Genomic DNA, 12,157 nt, shown 5'->3' with positions numbered 1-12,157 from the left:
TGTTTTATGCCCAAGTCTAAAAACTAGACTTATTTTGCTCATCAAGAAAAAGCATCTTAAAGGTGACATAGAATGATTGAACGGGGTATTTATCCTTGTTCTGTGATGTGACATGTAGACAAAAATTTTTTGTTTGGGTCTGTAATGCCTTAGAAGCTTCCTAAAACCTCTCTCAGATAGCTCTATTAGGGTGGGGGATTTTAAACAACTGGTTTTGCATCTATTTGGCTCCCCCTACTGGCTTAACTTGCAATCTCATTACTGATTGGCTGACTTTGCTGCCACTCAAAAAATGTAGCCAATTATTTTAAAGTGGAGGGGCAGTGAGATGCCCGTGATGTCATAAGCATCAGTTTTTCAGATTGGGCCGTTTTCTGGCTGACATTTCTAAAAGAGGAATTGCTATGAGACTGAGATGTTTAGCATGTCTAGAACTTTTTGTATGTTCGTGAATGCGGGTAGACTACCGTTATTCAACAAAGACAAGGTAAAAATGGTTTTTTATTCTCTGTCCCATTTAATTTAAGAATTTTTAGATATTTTTACTGAAAACAAGACAAAAATACTAAGAATTTTTTTCTTGAAAATTATTTTTTGCAGTGTGATTTCTCAAAAAACTGTAAATGTAATCTTGTCTAGTAATGATATTTTTGCAATTCTGTTGATCAACACCAACAATGAAATGCTTTTAGACATAATTTACATTACATAATTTTATTTACGCACTTACATTTTGTAGGTCACATGGTCTCACCTCATAGTAGCGCACTATGTTGATGATCCAAGCACAGAGACCTGCTGCTGCGTAGGACTTGGTCCGAACATGGTCAGGATTGAACTCTGGTTTTCTCAAGTATTCGTGCTTGACAACGGTCAGACATGATTCAGGGATGTGCTCTTTATCATAGGAAAGCAATGACTGCAGAAAGTCATCCACCTATAGGAAATTTTTTTTTTACGTCAGTACAATTTATACATTGACATTTATGCAGACACTGATATTTAAACAGTATGCATATTACTTGGGAATCAAACCTTGCCATTGATAGTCCAGTTAAGCTACAGAAATTTGAACACCATATACAGTATTCATTCAGAGATGAAGAATTATTATACTATAAACATTATCCAATACATTTTAAGTATGCATTACATATCAAGTTCATACCCATTTGTGCTTTCATCTAAAGCAGGTACACAAATTCCAAAGTACACAAACATTATAGGACAAAGTCCGACAAACTGTTAAATTCAAGGGCACAACAGTAACAAAGCACAATTATGACCTCGATAACAGTTCCTGGGTCGCCCTTACTTTAGACTTAACCTATGACCATTTGCATCCCAATCTTTATCCATCACCTACATCACCAACCACTACACAACACAGTTTCGAAAGCCCCAACTCCTCCCCTTCATGATGACCTCATAAATCAACCTTTCCCCAATATTTCCATTTCTATCTCATCTGACTTGTATTTAATATTCTCTTCCGCTGAAGTGCTTTCATAATGTAGTCTATTCGTGACACGGCGGCAGCTTAGCGGGGCCTGCAGGTCAAGGCCTGATTGTGGATTACACCAGCATGAATCAGACACGGCCGGGCCACGGGTGTGTTGTCGTCATAGCAACAGCTTCACCTTGCCCATGAAGACTCTGGCGGCCTTCCACCCTCTGTCTTTTGGAATTCGCCCGCGTGGAGCCAACAGCACCATCACGGCTGCTGTGACGTTAATCACAGCCTGCGGGGGATTGGGAAACGTCTTCAGCTCTGTCAGATTAATCTAAAAGAAACAGAAGAGAAAAACATCTTTAGGAGTTCAAAACCTCTTGCTAGCTTTTTCAGTAGACATAAATGTTCGAGCAAGTTGGGGCGGTTGTAGGTTGTAGGTGGCTGTCAGTGAAATTGAATAGAAGTCTAACCATAGCCCAAAAATAGATGTTAATAAATGTTTATTTAAATAAATAAATGAAACCAATTTCTATTTTCTGACAAGAAGTGGGTAAGAGTAATCAAATTGGCTGCTCCAACTCATTTTAACTTATTTTAAAGGGGACATTTCACAAGACTTTTTTAAGGTGTCCCCAAAGTACGTATGTGAAGTTCTAGCTCAAAATACCATATAAATAATTTATAATAGTCCCTTTCACACATACAGTCTTTACTGGTAATTTACTGGTAAATTGCAGTTAACATGTCATGTGTGAACAGAACCTTTCCGGTAAATCAGTGCTCCCAATTTACCAGTAAGACAGGTTGTAAGATTAACGGTAATTTACCGGTAAGCGCTGTGTGTGAACGAAAAATATAGCATTACCGGCATTTAGATGACGTCAGACCGCGCTGACAGATCGGGCGGGCCAATCAGAAAGTTTTTTATACAGGTGACGCGGTGTCCCCCAGACTGTTTACGGACGTTTCCACACACATGTTGCTTAAAAGTCGAGCACACCTAAAGTTAACATCCACATTTCTTCACCAAAGTTTACCATCTAATTGCCAACTTGCCGACATCCTTAGCACACCATCTGTGAAGCCTAATGTGCAAACGCGCAGGTTCCGTTTGACGCCGCCTTAAGCAATGTTGTTTGGTCACGAGCAACTTCGCGACCGTTTGCCACAGATGTGAAAACAACAAAATACGAACCGTGGATATTAAGTCATAACCCGCCGTTTACAAACACGACACGGACGGAGCTCGCCGGCCGCGCGCCACAGGTAACTTCCGCTTTCTCTCCGAGTTTACCGGTATTTTGATACTGATGTGTGAATGATGTCTTACTGGTAAAAAGACGGAACGTCACTGCATGTGTGAACAGCACATTTTTGTATTTACTGGTAAATTCATTCTGGTAAATTCATGGTAATTTACCAGAATTACTGTGTGAAAGAGGCTAATATCATGTTAAAATTGCCACTTTGTAGGTGTGAGCAAAATGTGCAGTTTTGGGGTGTGTCCTTTTAAATGCAAATGAGCTGATCTCTGCACTAAATGGCAGTGCTGTGGTTGGATAGTGCAGATTAAAGGGCGCTATTATCCCCTTTAGACATCACAAGGGGAGCCAAATTTCAATGACCTATGTTTTCACATGCTTGCAGAGAATGGTTTACCAAAATAAAGTGTTTATTTTCACATTTTCTAGGTTGATAGAACCACTGAGGACCCAATTATAGCATTTAAATGGAACATGGAAAAAGTCAGATTTTCATGATGTTCCCTTTAATTCCTGCTAGTGATGAGTTGCTGTAACTTATTAAAAAAAACTGAAACTATTTATTTTGATGAGTTCAAGTACTGAAAAACATATGTTGTCATGACTTATGAAATAATTTCTTGACTAACTGACTTATTTTTTACAGTGTAAAGTTTATACATAGAGCAGTGGTTCTTAAACTGGGGGCCTTGTGCCAGGTGTGTCATGATTTTGCCTCTCTTGTCTTTGCTCTTTCTAGTTTTGGTGTCAGGATCATAGCAGACCCATGTTTTTTGTGGAAGCACATGGCCATCGTTTGTTTTGGTGTGCCATGTGCTCTTCTGTCTTGTCTCTTGACCCTGCTCCCTCGTTGCCTCGTTAATTATCTTGCCATTGGTTTATGCCCCTTACCTGTTTCCCTCATTATTTGCTCCCCTATTTAATGCCCTTGTGTTTGTTGTCCTGTGTTGGTTTGATTGTGAGCTTGTGAATCTGTTACTTTGTCAAGCCACATCCTAAGTCAAGTTTATTCCTGTCTAGTCCAGTTTACTGTCTTAAGGTACATTCACATTATAAGCGACTAGCAGTAGCAGAGCGACGCGATCTTATTGATTTCAATGGAAGCTTGGCGGCATCCGGTGACAGTGACCATTGACGGCTGGATGGGCCTGTCCAATTGCACGTCAAAGTTGAGAAATTTTTTACTTTATGCAAATTATGAGCGACATTCGGGAGCGACTACCAATGAGAACAAAGCAGTGGAGTTCACGCCATCCGCCTCTCGTCAGTTACTGGAGTGGACGTTACTCATTTGTTTATGACAACCAGATATAGAAACGCCTCTTTTGAAAGAGACGAGCGACACACAGCGACAAAGTCGCTTATAATGTGAATGTACCTTTAGAGGTGGTTTCCCGGACAGGGATTATCTTAAACCAGGACTAAGCCTTAGTTTAATTATAAAATATAAAAGCATTACTTGTGTGCTTTTTGAGGCAAAACTAAGGGCACTGATGTATTTTAAGATATGTCAGTGCAAGTGTTTTCAGTTTGGACACTTAATTAATTAATTTTAGTCTAGGACTAGTCTAATCCCTGTCCGGGAAACCGCTCCATAGTGTATAATCTAGCCTAATCTGGTCTATGTTTCATAACTTTTGTTTTGTTTCCAGTTGTGTTGCGCCCTTGTGGGTCTCTGTTTCTTTCCTGTTTTGTTGTGAGAAATAAAGTTTTGTGTTCATTCCTGTCTGCGCCTGGGTTCTGGTCTCAAAAACCGTGACAAGGGGGCCCAAGTTTTGTGACATTTTTATTAATACATTAATTCATCATAAATTGTGTGTAATTAAACCTGACAAAAACAAGACTAAACAGCACTACATTGTATAATTTAGTATGTTTTGTTTAATTCAAATTCTACGTCTGATAGTGCTTCATGTCATGACTTTTCTTTGAGGAGGCAACGGAGGGATTGCACCATACACAAGGGGGCCACATGCTGGAAAGTTTGAGAACCACTGACTTAAGGTTAAAGGTTTGTCCAAAGCACCACTGGTCGATAGCAAGTAAAAACTAGGATTTCAATCACAAAACAGCAGGATAGTTCTTTATTTTATTTGAATGCTGCGAAAATACCTTGTTTAGTGTTTGTAGAGCCGCTGTGGCAGCTTCTAAAGCAGGTTCAGCTTTAGCCAGATCACTTTCACAGTCTCTCAGTCTACGTGACACCTCGGCCTGCATAGCAGCTACCTGCAGATCAACATGCAATCAGTCATTAAAGCAACAGTAAAGCTACATCTCAGATCCTCTGTCGGCTTCTAAGACTGTAGGCCTTTGCTTGCTCTACCTTTTGCTCCTCTAGGTCAGCATCTTTTCTCTTTTGGCTCACTCGTTCTGTCTGCAGGCCGATCCTGGTCATGAGAGCTTCAGCAGCCTGGTTCTTCAATGTTAGCTCCACCTCTTGGGAGTTCAGCTTGACTGTGAGATCCTCCACCTGCGGAGCAGATATTTAGCTTCTTATAGTTTAAAAGCTTACATTTTCAATTAGCAATTTATCAGTATGCGTTCCCTGGGAGTCAATAACATGAATAGCATGTATAACAATGGAAGCAACAATATACTTAATATAAACTAACTTCACACACACACACACCCTAAATCTTCACAAACGACTTTTGCAACTTGCTGAAAGCTGTAAAAGCAACTTTGTTGTTTTTAATTTACAAGTCATTAGCAGATAAAACCTCAGAAGCATCCGAATGCTAAACCCTATATCACAAAGGCAAGCAATCATCATTCAACACATCTAGACTCAAGGTTTACGAGTCCCTCAGCCTTCGCTGACTTCTCACTTTCATCTAAGGCATATTAAGTAATGGTAACTATATCCTTGAGGAGGCCGAACGGGCCACTTCCGAACTCTCCGATAAGGTTTACACACCTGAGATGCAGTCATCTTGAGTTTCTGAAGGCCGGACCGAAGCCTGCCATGTCTCAGTTGTAGCTCCCTCTCTCTCTCCTTCAGGAGACTCTCGTAAAGCCTCAGCTGCTCCAAGAAGCTTCTGGGCGTGCTGTAGATGTGCCTCCGTTCATTGCGGCAGTAACACTCGCTAACCTGCTTGGCGCTGGTGTGAGCGTGGGCCATGAAAAGACTGATGGATTTCTGAACGGCCGGCTGTAAAGACGAGCAAGAGAGCGTAAGAGAGGGAACCCGTACGGATTAAAGGCTCTTTAACATTCTCGGCTGTCAGGGGCCCTGAAATATCACCTTCATAAATCCAGAATTCATCTCCAAGTTTGTATGGCTTTTGCCTGCTTCTGGACTTACTCAATCTGAAATTTAGGTGCAGGGAAGATTAAGCTGGTAGAGGGCTTGGAAAATAATGGCCCGTGGCCGGTGACACCGAGCGTATAAAGTAGGCGGAGTGTTTATGTTAGATCACGTGGCTTCCAACTTTCTGAGATTCTGTGTTGTGTTTTGTTTATTGGTTATTTATGATGGCTGCCCTGTCCGATGACTGAGCCATTTATCAGACCGTTAAAGATCAATTCATGCAAAGGCAAACGCACTTTAAAAGATGCAAGAACGCGGATCATCATTCACAGAAAAGCAATAAAACATGAACATGTAACCGGCTGGCAAAACAAGAAGAAAGAGACTGTTATAAATGAAGATCTGACATAATACTATTCGATGAAGAGCGTATTGAGTTTAGATGCCTGATAAATAATCCATCAGTTAACTCAATGATGAGAGATACTGGTGTCATTAAACTCTTTATTCTGTTGTTAAGAGTTATATTAAGAGAAAACATGTTGCAGAAAGGTAGGATTTGATCATATATCTAAAAATATAAGAGAAAACATTTGAAAGATTAAATAATTTCAGTTCTATTCAGTGATAATATTACACTATCAAACAATTTCTTGTTGCACTTACATTTTTAAGTTTAAAGAGCACTTATTTTATTGCTAAAAATAACGTTATTTTGCATATTTGGTATAATACAATGTGTTTGATGGTTTATGGTTCAATAACACATTATTTACCACATACCATACATTTTTGTAGCTCCAGATTTCACTCTCTTCCTAAGTTATTGGCCAACTAATCTGTACGTTGTGATATCTCTGACGGCAACCGGAAATGTGACGCTCCTTACCATGTTTGAAAGATTCACTCACAATGCAATGCCAACAGGAGTTAACTAACAGGCTGTGAGTCAAAGCGGGAGGAATTATGATAATGTCGGTCTTGTCTACATCACCAATCCCAGGAAGTAAACTGTTGCCTACAATTCGTGTGTTTGTTGTAGTCCATGAAAAGAGATTTATGTTGGAGATGATACGTTGGAGGTGAATTGCTCTTTAAACAACTTTCTTGACTAGTGAGGAGTTGGTATAAATTAAAAAGATTAAGTTGAATGGGTTTAAGTTATTACAACTTTATAGCAACTTCTAACTAAGTTTAAATGACTTAATTCAAGTTGTTTAAACTTAAACATGTAAGTGCACTGTAAAAGTGTGCTGCCTCTTTTTTTTGCTTAATCAACTCAGATTTACATGTCATTTCAACTTACTATTATTCATATTTACTTCAGATGAGTATTTATAACTTATAAAATATAGTTTAAATATGTCAACTTCATTTTATAAGTTGTAGCAACTCATCTCTTGTCAAGATAAATAATAGTAAGTTGAAATGACTTGTAAATCTGAGTTGATTAATCAAAAACAATTAAGGCAACAAGGATTTTTACAGTATAAGTGTACAGTTTTTAAATATTATTATTATTATTAGTATATGCATATTTATGCAGATGATTTTATCCAAAGCGACTTACTGTGAGTGTACATCAGCCGCGTTTGAGGCGTCAAAATGGTGTCTACCATGCCTAGTTTGCCACTTGAACAGTTTGAGTTTACTTGCTTCATTCGTGGGTGAAAGCCGCGCGTGAAATTCTAGCCATCGAGACATTCACGCGGAAATTTGCGTCATGGGAGGGGCTTCTGCGACTCCGCTCGCTTTCTGTAATCACGTTACTACTACAGCAAGCTCCTGATTGGTTAAGGTGGCGTGTTTTTTCACCAAAGTTCAAAATTTTCAACTCGCGCATTTGCCGCGCCAAAACTCAATTTGCGGCATTCATGCAAACTAGACGCGAGAATGAGATGGAATCGCGTCTACCGCGCAGCACTTAACGCCTCATTCGCACCGCGAGACCTCCAGACGCGCGTCAACGCGTCTTCACATTGAAATCACTCGCACTTGACGCCTCTACCACGGCTGGTGTTGATGAAGCATTATAGTGGGTTCACACCAGCCGCGTTTGAGGGGTCAAAATCGCATCTAGTTTGCCGCCTGGACAGTTTGAATGCATTTGCGCGTCTAGAGCGAAGTAGACGTGTGGTAAAAGAAAGCATTTGACGCGCGTTAGAGGTGAAATCTGATTCTTTTGGGAGGGGCAAGTGCTTTTAAGGCTGATGTTGATCGTGAATTCATCGAGAGAGTTACCGGTTTGTATTTGGTCACCTTACTATAGAGGGAAAATAGTTTAAAAAACGGAAGAAATGCCGCGAGTCGATAAACGTCACGTGACTCAAAAGTAAAATGTGTATTTACAATTTACCAGGTTGCCCAATGTCCTCCCTGACACTCTTCCAAGCGAGGTCCTTTTTATTTCTGTCCCTATAGAAATAAGAACTTGTGTCGTATAGCTCCGGGTGACTGCTCACGGACAATATCAAGCGTTCCTTCATGTTGAATGAGTGACTCCGGGTGGGGCTGCCCCCACAGCAGCAACCTGATTGGTTAACGCGGCGCGAAAATCCGCCAAAGTTACAATTTTTCAACTTGGACATCAGCCGCAAATTCGCGTCAAACGCAAAATGCACAAAACGCACCATTCGTGCGAATGAGGCGGAATCGCGTCTACCACCGCACGCGTCTTCACATTGACTTAACATTGAAATCACTCGCGCTTGACACCTATATCGCGGCTGGTGTGAACGCAGCATTACAGTGAAGTTAAGTTATACAGTACATCTGTATGTGTGTTTCTTGGTAATCGAACCCACAGCATTTGCGTTGCTAACACAATGCTCTACTAATTGAGCTACATGCACACTTAATTAAATGTAATACTTTGTTATTTTAAATTTAAATTAAAGTCACTTTTAAAACTAATAATGCACAGAGCATCCAGTAACAAAAAAAAATCATGGGATTAATTACGAGTAAATATTTTCATTAACTGACAGCTCTAAACTCAATACAGTACTGTTATGGTCAAAAAATGAGAGAAATACTGTACACAAAGAGAAAACAAACTCACAGCTGGTCAACACACACTCACTCACAAACACAGGCCATTCAAGCAACACACACACACACACACTGAGAGTCTGGCTGAAACAGCTGTGGCTTCTCTGTGGGTCAGTCTGTGTGTATTAATCACAGTTGCTTTATTAGCATAAATGATCCTGCTTAGTGATCGTTCCACTGGTGCAGGAAAACAACAATGTAGACAGAGAGAGAGAAACTGCGTCTGTCATCGAGCTCACTGTGCGTGTGATCGACCATTTGTCTTCACTTCACAGCCGAGCTAATGATGAGGAATCTGATGCACATGTAAATGTGATGAGAGAAGACGCGCTGAAAAAATTACAGTGTCTTTAGACCATTCAGCTTTGTTGTGCAACTCCAGAGAAACCTGTTTTACATTAACAAACTGTAGCATAAAACTGTAACCGAAGTAACAATGAAACACAAAAAAGTCAGGTTTACCTGTATCCTTGGGATGTTCTGTAAAAACCTCAGGCTGACAGACTGCAGGGCCTCCAGGGGCCACTCCTGAAACCAGTCCAGAGTGGTGCAACTCACCAGAGCTGGAAACCTCCGGGCACGTACACGCAGAGTATTACCCACCGGAGACATGCAGAGCACGACCTGCACACGCATACAGTATACGTACAAACGAAAATCACTTATTTATGGTCCAAGATGCCACAGGGTGAGCTTTACAGTATAAAAATACAATGACTGCAGTCAGACCTTGAGTTGCTGTCGCACTCGGTTCATAAAAAACCTCCAGCAGTTCTCATTGCTGTCTAGCAGACCCATTTCCCGCACTTCACTTCTCACGGCTTTCCTTACATTATCCAGCTCCCCTTCACTTAAAAGATCAGGGATCTCACCTGGAGTCAGAAAGTCACACATATGTTCATTTTGGTTTAGCAGGTTCAGATCATCAGATCAAATTTAAAGGGGCCATGGCATGAAAATCTGACTTTTTCCATAATTAAGTGCTGTGATTGGGTCCCTAGTGCTGGTATCATCCTAGAAAATCTGAAAAAGATCAACCCAGTAACTTAGTTTTGGTAAACCATTCTATATAAGCACATGAAAAAATAGGTTGTTGAAATTTGGCTCTCCTTATGATGTCATAAGGAGCTCTTATTATAATAATACCACCCCTTAATCTAACCACAGCACTGCCATTCAGTGCAGAGAAAAAAATAATTCACAGAACAATTGAGTTTCAATTTCAACAAACCACCATCATTGTGATCAGTGTTTGCACTTCATCCGCTCATTTGCATTTTAAAGGACACACCCAAAACGGCCCATTTTTGCTCACACCTGCAAAGTGGCAATTTTAACATGCTATAATAAATTATTTATATGGTATTTTGAGCTAAAACTTCACATATGTGCTCTGGGGACACCAAAGATTTATTTGACATCTTAAAAAATTCCTGTGACATGGCCCCTTTAAACAACCTCATTAAGCAAATCTCAAATCTAACCCTAAACCCAAGCGAAAATGGTTTAAAAAACAGAAAAAAATTAAGAAACCAGTAAATAAAATGACAAAAAAAGATGCGCTGTTTAAGTGAATGGGAAGGACTGGCGCATCATATTCCAAAGTGGAATTTGGCGTATATATTGCACAATTTTCACACTTTGTGCTATTTATACGCATCCACATGAGACTGGGTAGGTTAAATCATGTTAAATGTGTTAACTCAGATGATCTGATGCTTTATTCTGGTTGAAACATTAAGCAGGTCTTCGACCTCAGTGTCTGACATCAATGACAGATGAGAGCCACCATCTGTGTTCTGGGGGTCCTGATCCAATGACACCCTTAATCTACTTCACCGGCTCTGCTCCATTTACATATGTTTCCCATTCATCAGCGCGACATACAATGAGCACCCCCGCCGCGTGTATGAATGTGTGCGTGTGCGAGAGGATCTGACCTGAAGAGATCAGGGTGCTGATGATGACAAGGAAACGCTCCTCTGGGATCTGAGCGTCTGTGAGGAGCAGGACTGTGGGAACGTTTTTTACCCCCGTCTTCACGTACAGTCTGGCCAGATCCGCCTAGGAATGTCACACGAGAGATTGTCATTTACACTACAAACATAGGATTGCACATTAAACCAACAAAAAGTATGTGATGTGTGAGAAAGCGCCAGACACATTAAGCTGTGGTGCTCATGTTGAGAGATCTGAGTTCGAATGTATAGATATGAACTTAAATTGCATTAAATTAATAGATTGATCTATTAAGGACTAATGTAAAGAATAATATATAGATCTTATAAATTATAGAATAAATAAAGTAACATTTTGTGTATTCTAGAAATGCATTTGAAAACAATAATCGCTTATGATTGCTTACTTGTTGCTTAAAACTTCAGCTTTACTAAAGGGGAGTAAAAGAAAGCTGCCTTTACTTTAAAGAGCCCATATTTTCTGATTCACGATTTTACACATCCTTTGTTATGAGTGTTTTAGTACATGATAAGGATATGCAAAGGTACAAATCCCAAAGTAAACGCGAGTTATCGTCTCCAACGTAAGTCTCAAACACGAGTTTTGTGCAGTGCAGAGTAGCGCTTGTTGTTTGTCGTGTCGTTCAAATGCAGACATGGTTTTATATGCATGTGCATGACCTATTTGTCATTTACACAGACATGTTAACGTTGTTGGTTTCAAGAACTTGCATTTTAAAAGTTTGCATTTTCAGGGGCTGTCGTTGTGTTAATAAACAGAATAAAAGGTTTCCCGTTTTTGGTTAAAAAACGCTGTTGTGTAAACAGCCCCCGAGACTAAACATATACATATATACACAAAGAAACCCAAGATAAGACCAAAATGAAGTGTCATTTCGTGATTATGTGTAAAGGGCATCAAACAGTCAGCGGTAAGTGTATAGAGATCAATGCAGCTCGGACAACTGGCCTCAGATTTACCACACACTGATGAATGAAATGATAGCAGCCGCCTCATCAATAGGGCATTGAAATATTTGCCTTGGTTCTTTAATAGGATCTGGCAATTACTCCCCATTGCATCCGGGCAGGACTAAATGAGATCGATGAAGCCGGACGGGGTATTGATCAGGAAAAGTGTTGTCTAAAAGAAAGCTTGATCTCTGGTAATGAATCACCACCA

The 12,157-nt window shown here is 40.1% G+C and overlaps 1 protein-coding gene across 4 annotated transcripts in view; it reads right to left on the bottom strand.

Moving 5' to 3' along the window:
• Nucleotides 1-12,157, bottom strand: part of si:dkey-233k19.3 (dynein axonemal heavy chain 11) — a 102,652-nt gene that overhangs the window by 36,809 nt on the left and 53,686 nt on the right. For all 4 annotated transcript variants that reach the window (XM_073871955.1, XM_073871958.1, XM_073871956.1 and 1 more), the window contains exons 53-60: nt 10,957-11,080; nt 9,746-9,888; nt 9,479-9,640; nt 5,633-5,866; nt 5,039-5,185; nt 4,828-4,941; nt 1,641-1,784; nt 755-937 (exon numbers count right to left, since the gene is read on the bottom strand). In XM_073871955.1, coding sequence (XP_073728056.1) covers nt 755-937; nt 1,641-1,784; nt 4,828-4,941; nt 5,039-5,185; nt 5,633-5,866; nt 9,479-9,640; nt 9,746-9,888; nt 10,957-11,080 — 1,251 coding nt within the window. The remainder of the gene's footprint in view (nt 1-754; nt 938-1,640; nt 1,785-4,827; nt 4,942-5,038; nt 5,186-5,632; nt 5,867-9,478; nt 9,641-9,745; nt 9,889-10,956; nt 11,081-12,157) is intronic.

This window comes from Misgurnus anguillicaudatus, chromosome 10 (genome assembly GCF_027580225.2).
Source record: "Misgurnus anguillicaudatus chromosome 10, ASM2758022v2, whole genome shotgun sequence".
Classification (NCBI taxonomy): Eukaryota; Metazoa; Chordata; class Actinopteri; order Cypriniformes; family Cobitidae; genus Misgurnus; species Misgurnus anguillicaudatus.
This window is presented reverse-complemented; position numbering and strand designations above follow the sequence as displayed.